The sequence below is a fragment of the Dipodomys spectabilis genome, unplaced genomic scaffold (genome assembly GCF_019054845.1).
Source record: "Dipodomys spectabilis isolate Male_0828 unplaced genomic scaffold, ASM1905484v1 ptg000265l, whole genome shotgun sequence".
Classification (NCBI taxonomy): domain Eukaryota; kingdom Metazoa; phylum Chordata; class Mammalia; order Rodentia; family Heteromyidae; genus Dipodomys; species Dipodomys spectabilis.
Window position 1 is genome coordinate 984,236 of NW_024870942.1, and position 21,974 is coordinate 1,006,209.

At 37.7% G+C, this 21,974-nt stretch overlaps 1 gene segment (V, D, J or C); it reads left to right on the top strand.

Moving 5' to 3' along the window:
• The first annotated feature begins 1,713 nt into the window (after positions 1–1,713).
• LOC122125467 lies at positions 1,714–2,335 on the top strand. The segment is given in 2 exon segments: positions 1,714–1,785; positions 1,905–2,335. Coding segments are annotated over 2 exon segments (477 nt in total).
• Positions 2,336–21,974: the final 19,639 nt, after the last annotated feature.

Below are 21,974 nucleotides of genomic sequence, written 5' to 3' on the forward strand. Positions count from 1 at the left end.
CAGTGAATGGAAAACTCATGAGATTTAATGACATTGCTGCAACCCACAGTGTAAAAGAGCATAATTCCTATATGACAAGTTTGTCTGAAACATACCATCCTACCCATAAAATAACCAATAAATACTTAGTCTGAAGGAGACATGGTGATGGAACAGATTGTATACTATTAGTCTTTCATTTCTTTTACAAGAAATATGTCAGCATGTGGACCATTTTACCAGCAGCCTGTTTTACTCTATGAGCACTCTTTAATTCAGTCTTCATTCTCTACAGTTCTCCCTCCAATTCCTGAAAAAGGAATTGCAGTGGTTGGTTGATGCCTGACTTTCATTTTAAGTTCCTCAGTATTTGCAATAGGACAGCTGAGAGTAAAAGTATCAAAAGAAAACTTCTACTGCATTTCATTTAGCTCATTTTAAATTGTGGGGAAAGATCATGGCATTAACTTTATCCCCTAATCATGTTAAAGTGCACTGTTCGGTAGTATTGAGTACGTGACCAATTTTACAAACCTCTTCAGAATACCATTATTAACTCTGTAAAATTGAAACTGTGCTTCTTTTTATAAGTAAGCACCATCCCAACCTACTCTACATTCTCCCAGAAAAATCTGGGACTGACTTCCCCCATTTTCTCTGTAGTATAGTTCTGTGTCATGTCGGGGCACTGTGATTTAGAAGGTAGAGGAGAGGGAAAGGGATATGTGAATCCTATGCTATCTAGGCCTGAGATTTTTACTTAAGTCTTTGTCTAAGAATTTATTCAGTGTCTACCTGTAAAGTCATAAATTTCTTTATCTGAATCTATGGGAAGTGAACCCCAGGAAACAGTCTACAGTTAGCTTCCATCCACATTACAAGAATACTTCAGGCTCAACTTCCATTGCAGTACTCACAATTTGGAGTCAATGAAACTGTGAAAGAAGACACTGATGTCAGACCATTCTATAGAGATTCAGCAGCTTAAATTACAGCCTTTTTTCCACACTTTGTCACACATTTTCACTTTTCAATGCTTAGATATTCAGGAATACCTGAGTTATTGTTTTGATAGTATACATTTTCTTCAGAAAAGTGATAGAATAGATTTTTTTAATCCTTATGATTTGAAACAATTTTAAAACAGAGGAAATATCATCTTTCAATAGTGATGCCTCAGCCAAAGACCACCCATTCAACTTTTTGTTTCACTTAACAAATATGCATTGGGTACCTGGGAAGTCAGTTGCTCTTCTCTGTGTAGGAAAACAGTACTGAAAACTGAGAATCACTCAATATTAATTTGTCCTCTTGTCACTTAATATGATTTCAGTGAAAAACACTTCTATGATATTACAATGGTTAGTTCAGTGGCTCACAATTAACACATGAAAATATTTAGTCTTGTGTTAAAATGTTTGAGGCAATGGGTGTCTTCTCAGCCACACACACACACACACACAACTGGGTTGGTCTTCTAATGTACATTGCTATCAACTAAAGACCTAAAAATATCATTGCTGTCCCATAGATTGATAGAGAACACTTGAAGACTGACTTAAGACTTACTCATAAATGAGGTCAGGAGGAGGACATACTTCTGACTTTGGGAGAAAACCAGGAAAACTTTCATCCCAGTTCAGTCCCTGTCCACCAGAGGGAGCAGCTCCCTAATACAAACTCATTTCCTGTCTGAGCTAAAGGTTTAGACTCATCCATTCTACATCACTTCAACATTTCTTCCTGTGAAGAGTTTAAAGATGAGAACTTCTCCAGGCTTAGTGACTGTGATAATCTTAATGTTTGGTAAGTAAAATCAATTTTAAAACTTGGATACTTTCTTCTATAAATTCAGCAAGATATTTAACCATAAATATACTTGAAAGCTTTATTCCCAAAGTGCCACCATTCTCTTTTTCCTCCAGGAAGGACTTGTGGAGACTCTGTGACCCAGAAAGAAGGCCACGTGACTGTGTCAGAAGGGGCTTCCATGACCATAGACTGCACTTATTCAGCCACATGGTACCCTTCTCTCTTCTGGTATGTCCAGTATCCTGGAGAAGGTCCCCAGCTCCTCTTTAGGGTCTCCAAGGCCAATGACAAGGGAAGCTACAACGGATTTGAAGCCATGTACAATAGAGAAAACACCTCCTTCCACTTGAAGAAAGCTGCAGTCCAAGAGTCAGACTCAGCTGTGTACTACTGTGCTCTGAGTGACACAGTGGCAGAAACCACAGGGGAAGCTGAGCACAAACTGAGTGACAGCAAGGGTCTGGCTGCTGAACTTCTTCTCTGGCATCTGTGTGGTTTCAGCACAGTCCGATGCATACACCCCTCAACTTCTCTGCTGATGTAAAATCATTCAAATGTTAGAGCAGGTGAACAAGAAGTGAACATCACCATGCTCAGCTGTTCATTACTGAATCTGAAACAGGTTCTTATGGTGGTCTAGTAATACCAATGTGAGCCAGGTAAAATTGAAATGGTCTCTGTAGTTATTCCTGCAAAGACCAGCTCCATATCTTGTTCCAGGTCACCTTGGTCCACATTGCTCCATCCTATTGCTTTTTAAGGGGCCACATGTGACAAAGAAAGTGGAATCTGCATGATAACCCAATAACAGTGCATGGAAGGAGAGGTCACAGAAAGGCCACAGCTCTTTCCCTACTAGGAATTCTTCTTAGAAAAAGAAGGGACAGGAAGAGAAGGAATAAGGAGAAAGAAAACCTTCTCATGGAGAAAAAAGGACTTTCATCATTTAGAAGAAAGGTTGCTTGGTTAGTAAATCAGAAAGACAAAATGCCGATGCTCAAAAGAAAGACAAAAAGTAAAAGTATAATTGCAGAAATAATTAAAGTCAAAGTGATGAGTGTCCCTGGCCAGTTCCCCATATCAGCTGGCCTTCTTACAAAGCATAAACAAGGTAGTTAACTTAACCAGTGGAAGGTTAAGCACACGTTTCATCCTTAATACCACAAACCTTATGTGAATGATAGTAAAGGGTCAGAAATGGTGGGAAATACCTATCATTCCAGAGTGAGTTTCAAGATCAGCCAGAATAAATTTTAATGACAGTCTATCTCAAGCAATGTGTGGTGATACAGACCTGTCACCTCAGCTCTGCATGATGGGTAGGTACTACTCAATATTGTAGTCTGAGCGTAACTCCAGGGAAAAGAGAATGACATCTAAAGAAAAATCAAGTATAAAATAGCTGGGAGAGTAGAACCTATCACATAAAAGCCCCTAAATTCAAACTTCGGCATGAGAAAGTTTTTAAAGTTAAAAATTTAGAGAGTAAGAACTGGAAAGGCCATGAGCCTCTGAAGTGTAAGGCAAAGGCGATGACTGCAGAATTGTGTCTTCTGTATCTGTACCTGGGGACCCACTCTGTATTCATATTGCTATGAATTTTTTCATTGCTTCACCCAACATCTACATTTATTGTGATGATTCGTTAATGCGATTGTGCAACTTGTAAGTCTAACTTTTTCAGTGGGCTAATATGCTCCACACTCATGGAAGAGTGGCTTTTCAGTTCAAGTTTCAAGTTTGCATCCATATGGGGGCAAAACTTCCTCCTTTGTCTCTTAAAACCCACACAGATTGGATGAGTTCCATGCATAATATAGGGGACAAAGTATTTTGCTTGAAACATACTGGCTTAAGTATTAATCTTCTAAAAAGAAACCTCAGGGCTTGGAAGGTGGCTCAGTGGTAGAGCACTTGCCTTGCATGCATTAGGCCCTGGGTTCGATTCCTCAGCACCACATAAGCAAAAAGAAAAAAAGCCAGAAGTGGCGCAGTGGCTCAAGTGGTAGAGTGCTAGCCTTGAGCTAAAGCGCTGAGGGACAGCACCCAGGCCAGAGTTCAGGCCCCACGACCAGACTCCCCCCCCCAAAAAAAGAAAGAAAGAAACCTCAAAGTGACATGGGGAATAAATTTACAAATACCTGGATACAGTAGCATATCCCGGTGGGCACATAAAATCTCATCATCTTCAGCTTTAGTAATTTTTTTCTGAATGCCTACTTTGTCCTTTAAAACTAAATTATACAGCTCTCTTTTGATTTTGAATACTCTATATCTTTACATTCCCTTTCAACCTCACTGTATATTTCATCTTGTCTTACACTAAGTCCCCATATGTCTATACTTTTCAGATTTACTGATTGTCCATGTCACTGAGAAAATAGTGGTAATAAAAAATATTTCATAAGCATGAGTATTTTACTCCTTCCTGGCATCCAAGCTCCAGTACTTCTCATTTCCTCTCATTCAATAAGTTCTCCAAATCAGGGCTTTGCTGACCCTGAGCACATGTCACCACATCTGACCAACACACACTTGAAAAATAACTGTAGGACTAATGAGTTATTAAAGTACTATTGTCACTACCTGAGCAAAATCACCAGCTATTCACTCATAAAATTTACTATGTAAGTTTTTTGCACAATCCACCTTGTAAAGATTCAGTAGCCAATAGAAAATATAATTTTATACACATGAGCTACTTTACTTGAAGATTTAAATTCATTCTAACCTCTTCCACAGACCTTTTAAGTGACTTGTTTCAATTTTTCAAAAATTGCAAGATGTTAAAAACCTACTTTCCTATCAGAAAGCTAAAGCTTAATTTATATATCTGATGTCAGATAGAGCCAGATTTCAAACTGTGGTCCTCAAATATATGTCTTAATTACCAATCTGCTGTCTTTATATAGACCCTATGGGCTTATATTCTATATGCCACTGTGAGGAGAGGAGAGGAAAATCATCCAAAAGCTTAATGAGAAACCCTAGCTCTGGCCCCAAGATGTCTCTGTCTCCACTGTTTCTGGGCTAGTATGTACTGAGTCTGGTCTCTGACTGACCATACTCTTTTCAAATCCTTCTGTTTGACCTTACAGAAAAGAGAAGATGTTGAATTGTCAAATCAGCTTTCAAGGCAGACCTCTCTGCAGAATCAGAATGGAGAAATACTTGAGTTCCTCATTAGTGGCTTCTTGGCTTTGTTTTTGTGATAACTTAATGAAAAGAGGTCACCAGGTTGGATGAAAATGCCCACAGAAGTATTTCTTAGATTCTGGGATAAAGGTGAATATCTTGTGGTGGGAGGAGGCAAAAAAATTAGGCACATTATCTACCTAACTAGAGATTCATTATGGACTGTAAAGAAGGGATGCTAATTAGAAAACATTAAGATAATTGAACAACTGAAGCCTTTTTTTTTTTTTTTTTGGTCTGGTCGTGGGGACTGAACTCTGGGCCTGGACACTGTCCCTCAGCTCTTCAGCTCAAGGCTAGCGCTCTACCACTTGAGCCACAGCACCACTTCCAGTTTTTTTCTTTTTTGCTTATGTGGTGCTGAGGTATCAAACCCAGTGCCTCATGCATGCAAGGCAAGCACTCTACCACTGAGCCACCTTCCCAGCTGGACAACTGAAGTCTTAACTCTCACATTACAGAATTTTCTGAATAGGAGTGAGTGGTCAAACTGGAGTAGTGGCCTGAGTCCCTGATCATCCTGGAGGTAGAGAATTGCACTCTCAGTACAATTACACCATGAGCCCCTTTCACAACCATAAGGTAGCAAAAATGACACAGGGAAAGGCCCTGTTTCCCTAACAAGGATGAATTTCATGGAAAGCAAAAAGTGGAATGGAAGGGACACAGCAACTATGGATGTGGCCACCAAGCACAGCTCCCTGCACATCACAGCCTCCTCCATCGTGGATGTATGATGTTCTTCTACAGCCAGTACATGAACCTGTCCCTGGAGGCTGACAAGGATGCCTACAGGTGGAGCAGGGGTGTTGTATGTATGTTGTTTATTGCTTTTATAAAGGAGCTGCTGTTTTTTTCCAGACACAACAGAGTTTGAGGGTGAACCTGGAATTCTATAGTCTAAAATATCCTCAGTCAACACATAAAGTTAACCAGGGTTTCTGTTTCTGTGAGTAAGATCATCATACTTCATCACAGTTTGAAAGCTCAGTGTAAAGTCCAACTACAGACAGAAGGTTGAATGTAATGTCTTGACCTGTCTCTTTCTCCTGATTAGCTACTCAGGCTTTTTCTCCTAGTTGTTCAGCTTCACAGCAAGCTCACTGTAGAGGGAGATTCCTGCTCCACTAATTTAGTCAGGATCAACATCTTGAACACTCTTCTGTCATATTCTGTAACTGTTCCAGAGAAGGTCTTTTTGCTCCAACAACTTGGCAGTGTGACTGGTAAGTGCAGCCAAGGCTATCCTGGGCTTTTCAGCTGCTGGTATCTAAAAAAAAAACACTTAAGAGATAAGCAGCCTACATGCAATTGAGAGCACTGTTTGCACAGGCTAGGAACAATTAGAAACATTTAAATATGGTATTTCACATAAGTAAATACTTATGTGAAAGGCAAATACTAACTAAAGAAACCACAAAAAACATAAACTGATGTATTAAAAATGATTGTCTTTGGGTGGTAGGACTATGACTTTTTGTGTGTGCCAATCCTGGGGCTTGAACTCAGGATCTGAGAAGTGTCTCTGAGCTCATTTTGCTAAAGGCTAGTACTCTACCACTTGAACCACAGCTTCACTTTTAACTTTTTGTGGCTAATTGGAGATAAGGGTCTCATCAACTTTCCTACCAAGGTTGATTTTGAATTGTGACCCTCAGCACTGTACCTCCTGAGTTCCTATGATTACAAGCATGAGCCACTGGTTCCTGGCAGGGGAATATGATTTTTTAAATCTTACATATTTAAAGTGATTACATATTCCAATATATTATTTAGTTAATTTAATATCATTTTGATTGTATATACAGATTCATTTCTGCAGTTAGTAAATGGATATTTCATGATTGTTTGATACCAGGCCCTGCACAGTTCATTGTAACTAGTCTGGAGATAAGTTGAATGCCAATGCTTCAAAATTCTTTCAATTCTTTCAAATACTTCAAGGCTGAGCGCCAGTGGCTTATGTCTATAATCCTAGCTGCTCATATGGCTGACACTAGGAGGATCACAGTTAGAAGCAAGCCAGGCCAAAAGAAAAATTTAAGAAATTCCATGTCACATTTATCAGCAAAATGCCAAACTGGAGGCATTACTCAAGTAGTACAGAGACAGTTGTAAGAAAGTTGTCTTAGAGCACAAGGTCCTGAGTGTCTCTCTCTCTCTCTCTCTCTCTCTCTCTCTCTCTCTCTCTCTCTCTCTCTCACACACACACACACACACACACACACACACACACACACAGAGCAAATTTAAAGGTATGTATCCATCAAATACATCTTTTTTTCAGTTAGGAAATTAAATTAGATTTAAGCTAAATTAGATAGTTCAGATTTCTTCTTTATATTTTTTCTTCTGTATAATTACTAATTCATCAAAAAATGCAAATTTATATATGCATTAAAAGTGGAAGCAACAAGTCCTCTTCTCAGTGTGGTTTCCATTTAAACAGGATGAGCAGCTGTTTGTGTGCAGCAGAGCCCATCACTCATGAAGACCCACAGAGAGCACCTGCCATTCTCAACTGCACATCTCAAAACAGAAACATCTCCAACTTGTACTGATTCCTGTAATACCTTGAGAAAGATCTCTGTCTTTGGCCTTAATTCTACCTAACCAGCCAAGAGTAGTAAAGTTAAATTAAATCATTTATTGAAAAGAAGTTCCACAGCCTCCCTCTTGTACATTCATTCACCTCCTTCTGTGCTTTGTGTCTCAGTGTTCCCCAAACACCTGAAACCTGAATCCCAGCTCTGCAGTTTTCAGCCTGGCCTTGTGGGTGGGAAGGAAAAGTCTTTTGTATTTATTAATGGAGTTTCCTTTACAATATTACCTCAAAATTTATGGTATATCATACCATATTTCTTAGGTGAAGAATCTGAATGTAAGCTGACTTAAATTTCCTTTCATTAGTATTCCATTTCTTAGGGTAAATAGCTCTGGTCTTGGGCCTGTTGCTGACAAGTTGTGTCCACTGTCCCTCCTTTCTCTAATGAAAAACTCCTTTGAGACTCAGGCTCTCCATAAAGAAAGCCAAATTTTACAAACTATATACCCTGGCAGAATTTTATATGTGTCCGATATATATTAATTTGCTTTTTCCACATTATATTTAGTTATCTCCATGCCAGAGAAAAAAAGCATTAAGCACATAACCTCTAATTATCACCTTTTTATTTGTGTAGATATGCATTTTTAAATCAATCACATTTATACTATTTCTAATTATCCATAATTATAGAAAATTATTTAATGAACATACTTAAAAAGTACTTTTAAAAATAGGCACAACTACAAGATATGGGAAAATATGAGTATTTTCATATTAAGTAGTTGTAAGTATTTGTTCAAGTTTTATTCTAGTCCAGAAACAAATTCAAGTAATTATCCCTGGTAGAGATTTTATAAGTGATTAGATTATAAAGGGTTAAAGGTCATGATTGCAGTGAGTGGATTGTTACAAACTCTCCTACTCCTACTATGTGTGCAGTGGCTCTTAGGCTTCTCACAAGTCATCTTAGTGTACTGCACTAATATGGCAGATGAGTCTTCATTTCATTAACATCGATTTTTAAAAATGCTTATTCATTTTATCAGAGGTTTATTACAGGTTTATTTTATCAGAGGTATATTATATCCTTTAAAAAAAGGTCCACTTTAAACTTATTTTGGTAAACCTAGATTTTTCATAAGCAATTCAAGGCTTTATTATGGTTGTGAGGGGGATTATCAGCTCTTGGATTTCATGTTTTCAAGCTAATGTGTATTTTTGTTATTATTACACTGGTATTGTCATTAATAATCGAAGACAACTGGGTCAAAGATGAAGAACTTACTCTTGGCACAGCAAATAGCATACATACTGGTACATTTGCTTCCATTCCCCTTTTTCTTCCATTATGTTCACAGAGGCCCTGGTTTGTACTGGTGGATATATGCCTGTAATAGTATTGTGTCACAGCTGAGGCACTAAGCTTCATGCTTCCCTATTTAATAGAAATAGGAATAAACATTGCTGTTAGTATCAGAGCAAGACTCATGGTGGACAAGCTTCAACATCTGCTCCTGGTCCTGCATACTGGTTTGTCCTAAAAATATTTCTCCTGAGTATGGTACTTCACAAGCCACTCTGATTAATATGAACTAAATATATTCAATTTGTCTCAATAATAGTTAATTAAAGCTATTTATGCAGAATTCTAAGCAGTGAAATAGAAGTAATCTTTTTTAACCAAATTCATTTGTCCCACGATAAGAAATTTATTCAGTTGTGAGAAAGCTCCAGAATATAGATATCTAGTGTATTATGTGTTCCCCATTGTGGCCTATGAAAGGGAGTTTAGATGAATTTGCTGATTTTTGGTTTAATTGTCAAACTGACTGAAGCCTAAATACAATTCCCAGTTGAAAAATTTCAATGGACTTCACTCAGTAGACACAACATAATAAGAAGGGTAGTTTTGTACTGTTTGTTATTCAAACTAAACTGTATTAATATTGGCATTACTTCACTTTGAACCACTGGAATGATGCTACTGAGCATTTGGAATCTCTGTAGACATTCTAAGACTAACCCTGAACTAAGATGTGATGATGTAAGTGTTGGTAAAGGTTTATGGAGAAAAGCTTATGCTGATTCATGCATCTATATTATAAGCAGAATTGAAAAAGAGAAGCCATTTTCACATTAGCTTCTTGTTCCTAAGGAATGGAGAAGAGATGGCAACCCAGGATAGATTGACAGCTGCAGGTGCTGCTTGAGTTCAGCAAGATATACTGCTGTTTTGCAGGTCTGTCATTCTTGATCTGGAACACAAACAGAATTATTTCTCATCCTCTTTTCTTTCTGACAGTTCATGTTTTCGCTTGTTAGAAATCAGGGTTGTTACTTTCACTAAAAAAAAAAAAAGTAGCTGATTGCATAATTGTATCTTCTTTATTTCCTGGCTGAGCAGCTAGCTCCAACTCAGGCCTTGGAAGAAAACTAAAGAGTCATTTAGCAGGTCACAGGAACCTGACCTGACTTTCCAGGCTCAGCTACACCCAGGAGAAAGTCACCCAGCCCAGGCAGAGAAAACTCTGCCCCCAGAGAAGTGGCTTTCTTCACTGGGTAAACAGAGCCAGAGGCTGCCCCTCCCTACAGCAGCCTAGACAATCAATTGAAATTCAATAAACATAAACCCTGAGAATGGCTCCAGACGGGGCTCTGTGAGTGTCTCAGAAGCTACCCCCTCAGGAAAAAGCTACTATTTGCTGAAAGGCCTCAACTCTACCCAGAAACTAGCCCCATCGTAGCATCTCTAAACTAGAGGAAACAGCCATCTCCCTCTTTTGTGATACTCAAAACAGATCTCCCTCCCACTGAACTAGCCTGGGAGGAGGAGCACAAAATCCTGGGTAAAGCAGAGCATTTTTCTGCCTGCTCAAACAAACTAACTTAAGAAACCAATCAAGCCTCAGGAAAACCAAACACCATAAGCAGACCAGAGACTCCACCAAAAGACTGGTTATGGACACAGGGGAGATACAGGATCTTCCCATTAGCCCCCTCCCCCCCACACACACACAAAAGAAAAATTAAAGAACTCTTTTTTGTACCTTTTTTAAAATTTTTATTTTTAAAAAATGTTTTCTCTCATAATATTTATTTTAGGTTTATATATGTGTGTGAGTTTTTAAATCACTTTTAACCGTTTAGTCCTTATTTTTTAAAATTCTTTTCATTTTTTTCTCTTTCTTTCTTTTTTTCGTTACTTTAATTGCTGTTCTGCTCATCCCCAAATATATATCCATGGTCGATTATTAGACCTTATCCCCATTGTGTACATACTTAATCCAGAAATTTATTACTCAATTCACAACCTCTTAGACTTAACTTCTTTAATACCATTATTATCTCTTTATATCTATATAATTTTCAAGTAACTAATTTTAAGAATTTTTATTTTTTAGTTTTTCATGTCTCCTTTCTATCCTTCCCCTCCTCTCATCCTATCCTTTCATTCTCCCAATATCATTTCTTTAAACTTACATAATTTTAAGTGTTTTGCTTTATAAATTTATATTTTTGTTTTTCCATTTTTTCTTTTTTTTTAATTGCTCTCTTATCATTCTCTCCAATCCATTTCCCTCTCTGAGATTAGGGCTTGGTTAAATTCATACTCCTTTTACCTCTCCACATCCCTCTAATCCTATTTATGCCCACATTTCTCCCTAAACCTAATAATTTCTGCTTTGCCAAATTCTTTGCTGTAATTAGCCCATTAATCCATAGTTGTTTGATGTTGAGTAGATTGTATCTGTTGAACTAGATTGTATCTGCAGCCATTTTGACTGTGAAACTACAGGACTCTGGTTGATGCTTGCCTTAAAATAGTATTCTAGCACAAAATGGGTGTTACTTTCATACCAAATGGGCAAAACAAGCCAGAAAAACACAAGAAAAATGGCAAGTCCGGGTATCTCAACTCCCACTCATGATAATCAGATGACAGAACAGTTAATGAATAATCCAGAGGAGAGTTCACAAAAAGCTCTACAAATACTACTGGTGTACATGGTGAATGAAAAGACTGAAAACCTTCAAAGAACTCAGTGTGAGTGTGATAGGGAGAGAGAAGAGGCAAACCAAAGATTAATACAAGAATCTTGTGAACCTGAGGAAGCTATTCAAAGATTAATACAGGAATTGCATGAGCAGGCTGAGAATAGTCAAAGAGAAATTCAGAAATTGTGTGAGCAGGCTGAGAACAGTCAAAGAGAACTACAGGAATTGTGTGAACATGAGGAAGTTAATCAAAGAGTAATACAGGAATTGTGAGAGCAGGATGAGAATAGAAAAAAGATCAATAGAGGCATTTATGGAATCCATAAAGAGACAGCTGAAAGAATTCAGGGAGACCCCAAAGGGAATGCTGAATGGAGCCCGACAGAAGGAATGGGAGTCCAAGGAAACCATAACCAATCAACTAAGTGATTTGAGAATAAAAACTGGACACCAAATTAAGAAAGTAAAGAAGTTCATACAAGATCTAAAACAAAGCTCCAACAAAGAATTTGAAGCCATCAAAAGCTGGCCAATTAGATGGAAATGAAATAAAAAAAACAAAGTGGATTGTATTGACAGTAGGTTAGAACATATAGAAGATTAAATCTTGGGGATTGAAGACAGCCTAGATCTTATAGAGAAAGAACATACAACAGAAGGCTTAATCTGAGGATAATGGCTGTAGAGGAGCACCTAGAGATAGAAGTTAATGGTCTAGCAAATTTGTTTAACAGTATCCTAGCAGAGAACTTCCCAAATATACAAAAAGATAGGCCTATTTAGATTCAAGAAGCTTTCAGATCCCCAAATAGACCAGACCAGAACAGATCATCCCACCTTCACATTATAATCTGCACAGGGTCAATTCAGACCACAGAAAAAGTCCTTAAAGCTGTCAAGGAAAAAAAAAATCAAACACCTATAAAGGGAAACCAATTAGAATCACCTCAGATTTCTCAGCAGAGACAATTAAAGCAAGAAGAGCCTGGAATCATGTATGCCACAACCTAAAGGCAAACAACTATCAAGCAATGATACTGTACCCAGCTAAACTGAAGGTCAAATAAAAATCTTCCATAGCAAAGAGAAACAGAAACAATATATCTCCACCAAACCAGCCTTACAAAAGATACTTACAGATGTCCTATGCATATAAAACCAACAAGATCATGATAAAGGCAAAGAAATTGCATCCAAACTGAGAATCCAAGAACCATAGGAAGAACCCAGTTTTTGCAGCCACAAAGAAGGTGGATAACATGGAAGGAAGTACCAAACACCACTCAGTCATATCTCCCAACATTAACAGACATAACTCTCCAATTAAGTGACTTAAACTGCATAGTTGGATTAAAAAGCAAGATCCTTTTATCTGCTGCCTTCAGGAGTAACAACTTGCCCATAAAAACAAACATATTCTGAAAGTGAAAGGCTAGAACAAAATCTACCAAGCAAACGACCTCCCTAAACAGGTGGGAGTTGCAATCTTAATATCAGATAAAATAGACTTTAAATTAAAATTACTTAGAAGAGGTAAAGAAGGTTGCAACATACTAATTAAGGGATCTCTCCTTCATGAAGGTATTACAATTCTAAATCTCTATTCGCTAAACAACGCAGCACCCAAATTTATCCAAGAAAACTACTTTCCCTCAAATCTCACATAGATCAAAAGACATTAATTGTTGGGGACTTTAACACACCACTATCCCAACTACATAGATCAACTCAGGAAAAACTCAAAAGAAAAAACGCAGATCTAAACAACTGCATAGAACAACTAGATTAAACAGACATCCACCGAATATTTCACCCAGCAGCATCAGAATACACGTTTTACTCAGCAGCACCTGGAACATTTTCCAAAATAGACCACATTTTAGGTCACAAAGCAAACTTGTCCAAATTCAGAAACATTGAGGTTATATTGCATTCTCTCAGACCACAAGGGAATAAAATTAGAACTCAACACCAAAAGCCACCAAAGAAGGCCTTGTAACACATCGAGGCTGAAAACGTACTGTTGAATCACCAATGGGTCATGGAAGAGATTAGAAAGGAAATTCAAATGTTCATGGCATTCAACAAAAATGGACACACAAATTACCAGTTCCTCTGGGACACAACAAAGGCAGTACTCAGAGGCAAGTTTATAGCTCTGAGTTCCTACATCAACAAATTGGAGAGATCTGAAACCAACAGTTAATGAGACATCTGAACTTCCTTGAAAAAGAGCAGCAAGGCAAATCTCAATCCAGTAGATTCAAAGAAATAATTAAAATTGAATCAGAATTAAATGAATTAGAATTCAAAGAAAACATAGAAAGAATCAACAAAACAAAGATTTGTTTCTTCGAAAAAATTAACCAATTTGACAGACCCTTAGCAAATCTTATCAGACAAAGAAGAGAACAGACCTAAATAAATAAATTCAGAGATGAGAATGGAAACATCACCACAGAAACAAACAAGATTCAGAATATTATCAGGGAATAATTCTCAAACCTTTATGCTAATAAGTATGAGAACTGGCAGAAATGGACCTTTTCCTAGCAAATGTCAACAACTAAACCAAGATGAGTTAAAACATCTTAACAGGCCCATATCAAGCATTGAAATAGAAACAGCAATAAGAGACGTCTCATCTAAGAAAAGGGCAGGACCAGATGGATTTACAGTGGAATTCTACAAGGCCTTCAAAGCAGAGCTCACACCAATACTACTCAAATTTTCAATGAAATTGATAGAGAAAGTTCACTACCAAACTCATTCTATGAATCCATCATAACACTCATCCCAAAACCAGGCAGAGGCTCATCAAAGAAAGAGAACTATAGACTCATTTCTTTGATGAACATTGATGCAAAATTCCCAACACAATTTTGGCCAATCGACTTCAACAATTCATCCACAAAATGATACACCAAGAACAAACAACATTCATTTCAGGGATGCAAAGCTGGTTCAATATACACAAATCAATTAATATAATTGATCACATCAACAAAAGCAAGATTAAGAACCACGTCGTTATCTCAATAGATGCAGAAAAAGCATATGACAAGATCCAACACCCCTTAATGATGAAGGTTCTGGGAAAATTAGGAATTCATGCAACATTCCTCAATACTATAAAGGCAGTATATGACAAACCTACAGCCAGCATTATACTTAATGGTGAAAAACTAAAGCCATTTCCTCTGAACTCAGGAATGAGACAAAGATGTCCATTCTCTCCACTTCTCTTCAATCTAATATTAGAATGCCTAGCTACAGCAATAAGACAAAATGTAAACATAAAGGGGATCCAAATAGGGAAGGATGAAGTAAAACTCTCCCTCTGTGCAGATGACATGATCTTGTATTTAAAGAATCCCACAGACTCCACTCCCAAATTACTCAAGCTGATTCAAACTTTTGGCAAAGTAGCAGGCTATAAAATTAACCCTCCAAAATCAATGGCTTTTCTGTGTGCCATCAATGAGAAAAGCATGGTTGAAATCAGGAAAGCAAAGCAGTGTGTAATATCTTCACAAAAAATAAAATACCTAGTAATTAACAAAGAAGTGAAGGACTTCTATGATAAAAATTTAAAAACATGAAAAAGGAAATCAAAACAGAACTTAGAAAGTGGAAAAAACCTCCCATGCTCCTGGATTGGAAGGATCAACATAGTGAAAAGTGCAATACTTCCCAAGGCCATCTACAAATTCAATGTGATACCTATCAATATTACAACCTCATTCTTCAAGGAAATAAAAGAGGCAATCCAAAAATTCATATGGAACAGTAAAAGACCCTGAATAGAAAAACGCTTCTTCACAGAAAGAACAGTGGTGGAGGAATATCAATACCAAATTTCAAACTCTACTAAAAAGTCATAGTAACCTAAACAGCTTGGTACTGCCACAAGAACATACCTGAGGACCAATGGAATAGAATTGAAAACCCAGAAATGAACTCACAAACCTATAGCTATCTAATCATTGATAAGGGAGCCAAAAAAATAGAATGGAAGAAAGACAGCCTCTTCAGTAAATGATTCAGGCAAAACTGGTTAATAACTTGTAGAAAACCAAAGCTAGATCCTTATATATCACTCTGCACCAGAATCAACTCCAAATGAATCAAAGACCTCAGAGTCAAAGCAGATACTCTAAAAACATTACAGGACATAATAGGAGAAACCCTAGGCCTCCTTGGCACAGGCTGAAATTTTCTTAATAGAGACCCAGAAGCACAACAAATCTAAGAAAGGTTGGGTTGTATGAAATTGCAGAGCTTCTGCATAGCAAAAGACATAGCTAGCAAGATCAAAAAAAAAAAAAAAAACACGAATTGGGAGAAGATATTCACTGGCCAACAATGGACAAGGGTCTCATATCTAAAATATACCTGGAACTCAAAAAACTAAATCCCACAACAACAAATCCTCAAAGAACAACTCAATAAATAAGTGGGCTAAAGACTTACAGAGAAACTTCTCTGAAGAGGAAAGAAGGATGTACATGCAGAAATTGCTCAAGGGCTGCTCTCTGTTAATAAACAAGTTTTCTACCTGCAAAAAATAGAAAGAAAGAAATGCTCAAACTCGCTAGCCATAAAAAAAATGCAAATCAAAACAACTTTGAGATACTACCTCACCCCAATTAAAATGACTGGGCAAGAACTCTAATAACAACAGATGCTGGAGGGGATGTGGACAGAAGGGAACCCTACTGCATTGTTGGTGGGAGTGTAAACTTGTTCACCCACTTTGGACCGTATGGAGGTTCTCAAAAGACTCCACAAAGAGCTCTCCTATGACCCAGCAATCCCAGTTTTGGGTATTTACCAAAATGATCACAAACAGGACCATACTAAATATACCAGCACAACTACGTTTATTTTAGATTTACTTACCATAGCTAAGATATGAAACCAACTCAAATGTCCCTCAGTAGATGAATGGATCAAGAAAATGTGGTATAAATACACAATGTAATTCTATGCCTCTATCAGAAAGAATGACATTGCCCCATTTGTTAGGAAATTGAGAGACTTGGAAAAAGTTACATTAAGTGAAGTAAGCCAGGCCCAAAGAAACATAGGTCCCATGGTTTCCCTTATTTGCAGTAACTAGTATATGTCTGAGCAAGCAGAAATGGTCAGATAAGTTGATGTTAGGCGAAATGAACCCCAAGATAAAGACTCAAATGTTTTTTTTTCTTTCTTGCAGTTGTTTCTATTTATAAGATGATTTCTTTGTTGCTTTGTATGTCCCTCCTCCCACAGTATAACCCCTGTTTTCACTCTATTTGATATTGGAATAATTTGGGGAGGGGAAGGGAAAAAACAAATTGTTTAACTAGGGATACAGGTGGACCCATTGCAAAAATGAGCTTATGTTATGTCAAAAAAACGAGCTTTACAACTTTGGATGTGGGGTGGGGAAAAGGTTAGGTAAGGGATGGGAAGGGGAAATAAAGGAAGAGCCAACAATGCTTGTTAAGAAATGTACTCATTACCTTGCCCATGTAATTGTAACCTCTCTGTATGGTATTTTCACAATTAAAAAAAGGAAATAATAATCTTAAAAAGTAACCAATTCTGGCAACTATAGCACCTTGCAAGAGTTCCTTATAGGCTACTAAAAATCAAATCAAAGCTATGAATTCTACAATTCTACCTTAACAGTTTTTATAATAATGCATACAATAAATTTTAAATTCTCAAAAAAACCACATGGTACATTATAAATACAGTTTTGCAACAACTAGTATATGTCTGAGTCAAGCAGAAAAGGTCAGATAGGTTGATGTTAGGGAAATGAACCCCAAGGTAAGTATTTAAATGTTTTTTTCATACAATTGTTTCTTACATATTTATTAAATGATTTCTATGATGCTTTGTATGTCCCTCCCCCATGGTATAACCCCTGCTCTCATTGTATTTGATGTCGGTATAATTTGTGGAAGGGAAGGGAAAAAACAAATTGTTTAAATAGGGATACAGGTGGACCTATTGCAACAATGACATATACAAGTCGTTATGTCAAAAAACGAACTTTACAACTTTGGTGGGAGAGAGGGATCGTGTGGGTTGGAGGTCGGTGGAATATGGAAAGGGATGGGAAGGGGAAACAAAGAAGAGGCAACAATGCTTGGTAAGAAATGTACTCGTTATCTTACCCATGTAATTGTAACTACTCTGTATTGTATTGTCACAATAAAAAAGAAATAATAAAAAATACGTTAGAAACAATAGCAAGAAAGAAAAATATATATCTGTGTCCCTATAAGTCCTCAAAAGTGAACTACAGTTACTAGTAAACAATGTGACCACGAGGTGGCAGTAAATTTCAGCTGATGCCCAATAGGCAGGGGGTTATTTCAGTGGATTCTAAAGGAGTAGGTTAAGGGTAAAAATAAAGTCTTCTTATTGGCTGTGTAGACAATTCAAGAAAGCACTATAATTGAAAGAGAGAAAAGGAAACAATTTGATGACAGAAGTGGTTGTCCTTACTATAGATTATAAGTCTTCAAGTGATTGTAATTGGGAAGAAATATGAAGAGATTGATTCATGGTATATGCTTGCTCTTGTGGCTGCAGCTGAACTGTAAGTTGATTTGGGAAACCAGAGTACATTAATACTTGATGTTTAGACATCCAGGAGATCACTTTATCTAGGCTGTCTGTACTTACTGTAGAAAAAGGCAGTCCTGAAGAGTACTGAGCTGACAACTGTCTCCTTTCTGTTTGGTTTTTTTTCTCCACATAGGGGTGAGTGAAGGAGAGAAGCTGGAGCAGGGTCCGTCTATCCTGAGCATACAGGAGGGAGACAGCTGTGTCATCAACTGTACTTATTCAGACAGTGCTTCAGACTACTTTCTTTGGTACAAGCAAGAGCCAGGATAGGGTCTTCAGCTCATTATAAACATTCTTTCAAATAGGGACAAAATTGAAAATGACAAATTCCTTGTGTTTTTGAAAAAGAAGGACAAACACTTCTCCCTGCACATCAAAGATGCCCAGCCTGGGGACTCGGCTGTCTACTTCTGTGCAGCAAGAACACATTGCTCTCCAGGCACCTGCAGCCTGTCTTCAAACTTGCCACCAAGACTGGAGCTCCAGCCCATACTTTGCCACAGACCTTCTTGCACAGCATTTGCCAATTGTTTGCAAGTAGCAGCTAACACACAAAGATTTAGGTCTAAGGAGACCCTGACAGGTGAAAACAAAAATAGAGTGATTGTTACTGAAGAGATTATTTTCCTATTTTATTTATTAGTAGAATACATACTATGAGGTAAAAAATGCATAGGCTATATTTTGGGATGGGACACAGGGCTTCCTTCCTCTTCTTCTCAAGATATGCCAAATCCAGGTGTGTCCTCAGCTTCAGCAATCTTAAAGCTGCACTTAATGACTTCTTAGAAAAGTAATAAATAATGGTTCTTATTTTTGGTCAGTTGTGGGGCTTGAGCTTTGTGCTCAAGGCTAGTGCTCTACCATTTTGAGATGCAGCTTCACTTCAAATTTTCTAGTGGTTAACTGGAGATAAGTGGTCTCACAGACATTCCTGCTCAGGCTACATTCAAATCATGATCATCATATCTCTGCCTCCTAAGTAGCTAGGATTACAGACATAAGACATCAGTTCTGGGTATGATTGTGTGTGTGTGTGTGTGTGTATGCGCGCGCGCGCGCGCGTGCGCGCTCGCATGCCGAGTCATTTAGCAGGTCATAGGAACCTGACCGGACCTGCCAGGCTCAACTCCACCCAGGAGAAAGTCACCTGGCCCAGGCAGAGAAAACCCTGCCCCCAGAGAAGTGGCTTTCTTCACTGGGTAAACAGAGCCAGAGGCTGCCCCTCCCTACCTCAGCCTAGACAATCAATTGAAATTCAGTAAACATAAACCCTGAGAATGGCTCTAGGCTGGGCTCTGTGAGTGTCTCTGGAGAGAGCCCTCAGGAAATAGCTACTGTTTGCTGAAAGGCCTCAACCCCACCCAGAACCTAGCCTCATCACAGCATTTCCAAACTAAAAGAAACAGTCATCTCCCTCTTTTGTGATACTCAAAGCAGATCTCCTACCCATTGAACTAGCTTGGGTGGAGAATCTGGGTAAAGCAGAGCATTTTTCTGCCTGCTCAAAGAAACTAACTTAAGAAACTAATCAAGCCACAGGAAAACCAAACACCACAAGCAGACCAGAGACTCCACCAGGAGACTGGTTATGAATAGAAGGGGATACAGGATCTTCCCATCCCATCCTCCCCCCCAAAAAAATCAAAGAACTCTTTTTTGTACCTTTATTTTATTTTTAATTTTTTTTAAAATGTTTTCTATTAATCTTTTTTTTCCTCTTATAATTTGTATTTTAGGTGTATATGTGTATGTGTGCGTGCTTTTTTTAATCTGTATTGACCTTTTGGTCCTTTTTCTTTCCTTCTTTCTTCATTCTTTTTATTTTTTCTTACTTTTATGCGTGAATTATTGCTGATCTTCTCATCCTCAGATATATACCTGTCCTCGATTATTAGACCTTATCCCCCATTGTCTACAAATTTAATCAAGAAATTTACTACACAATTCACAACCTCTTAGGCTTAAATTCTTTAATAGCAGCATTATCTCTTTATGCCTATATAATTTTTAAAGAATTTTTATTTTTTAGTTTTTCATGTCTCTTCTATCCCTCCCCTCCTCTAATCCTATCCTTTCTTTCTCTCAATATCATCTTTAAACATAGATAATTTTTAAGTTTCACTTTTTAAATTTAAATTTTTGTTTTTCCATTTTTTCTTGTTTTTTTTTAATCTCTCTCCTACCATTCTATCCAATCCATTTCCCTCTCTGAGATTAGGACTTGGTTATATTCACACTCCTTTTACTCTACACATCCCACTAATCCTATTTTCCCCACATTTCTCCCTAAACCTAATAATTTCTGCTTTGCCAAATTCTTTCTTGCTGTTCTTAGCCCATTAATCCATAGTTGTTTGATAGTGAGTAGATTGTATCTGTTGAACTAGATTGTATGTGCAGCCTTTTGACTTTGCAACTACAGGACTTTGGTTGATGCTTGCCTTAAAATAGTGTTCTAGCACAAAATAGGTTTTCCTTTCATACCAAATGGGCAAAACAAGCCAGAAAAACATAAGAAAAATGGCAAGTCCTGGTATCTCAACTCCCACTCATGGTAATCAGGTGACAGAACAGTTAATAAATAATCCAGAGGGGAGTTCCCAAAAAGCTCTACAAACACTATTGGTAAACATAGTGAATGAAAATATTGAAAACCTGCAAAGGACTCAGTGTGAGCATGAAAGGGAGAGACAGGAGGCAAACCAAAGATCAATACAGGAATCTCATAAGTGTGAGAAAGCTGCTCAAAGATTGATACGGGAATTGCGTGAGCAGGTTGAGAACAGTCAAAGAGAACTATAGGAATTGCGTGAATGTGAGGAAGCTAATCAAGGAGTAATACAGGATTGCGAGAGCAAATGAGAATAGACAAAGATCACTAAAGGCATTCATGGAATCCATAAACGGACAGCTGAAAGAAGTCAGGGAGACGTTTGTTAGGAAATGGAAAGACTTGGAAAAAATTATATTAAGTGAAGTAAGCCAAGCCCAAAGAAACATAGGTCCCATGGTTTCCCTCATTTTCAATAGTTAGTATATGTATGAGTCAAGCAGAAAAGGTCAGATAAGGTGATGTTAGGAAAATGAACCCTAAGATATGTATTTAAATGTTTTTTTTTCTTTCATGCATTTGTTTCTAACGCATTTATATGATTATTTCTTTGTTGCTTTGTATGTCCCTCCCCCACACTATAACCAGTGCTTTCACTGTATTTGAAGTCGGTATAATTTGTGGAGGGGATGGTGAAAAACAAGTTGTTTAAATAAAGATACAGGTGGGCCTGTTGCAACAATGAGAAGTACAAGTTGTCATGTCAAAAACAAACTTTACAGCTTTGGTGGGAGGGGGGTGGGGGGAGGATTGGGTGGGGGAAGGCTTGGAAGGGATGGGAAGGGGAAACAAAGGAGGAGGCTACAATGCTTGATAAGAAATGTTCTCATTATCTTGCCCATGTAATTGTAACCCCTCTGTACAGTTTTTTCATAATAAAAAAATAAATAAATAAATAAAAAAGTCAGGGAGACCACAAAGGGAATGCTGAATGGACCCTGACAGAAGGTAAGGGAGTCCAAGGAAACCATAACCAATCAAATAAGTGAATTGAGAATAAACACTGAACACCCAATTAAGGAAGTAAAGAAGTTCATACAAGATCTAAAACAAAGTTCCAACAAAGAATTAGAAGCCATCAAAGCCAACCAATTAGTAGGAAAAGAAATAAAAAACAAAGTAGAAAGTCTTGACAGTAGGTTAGACTATGCAGAAGATCGAATCTCGGGGATTGAAGACAGCCTAGATATTATAGAGAAAGAA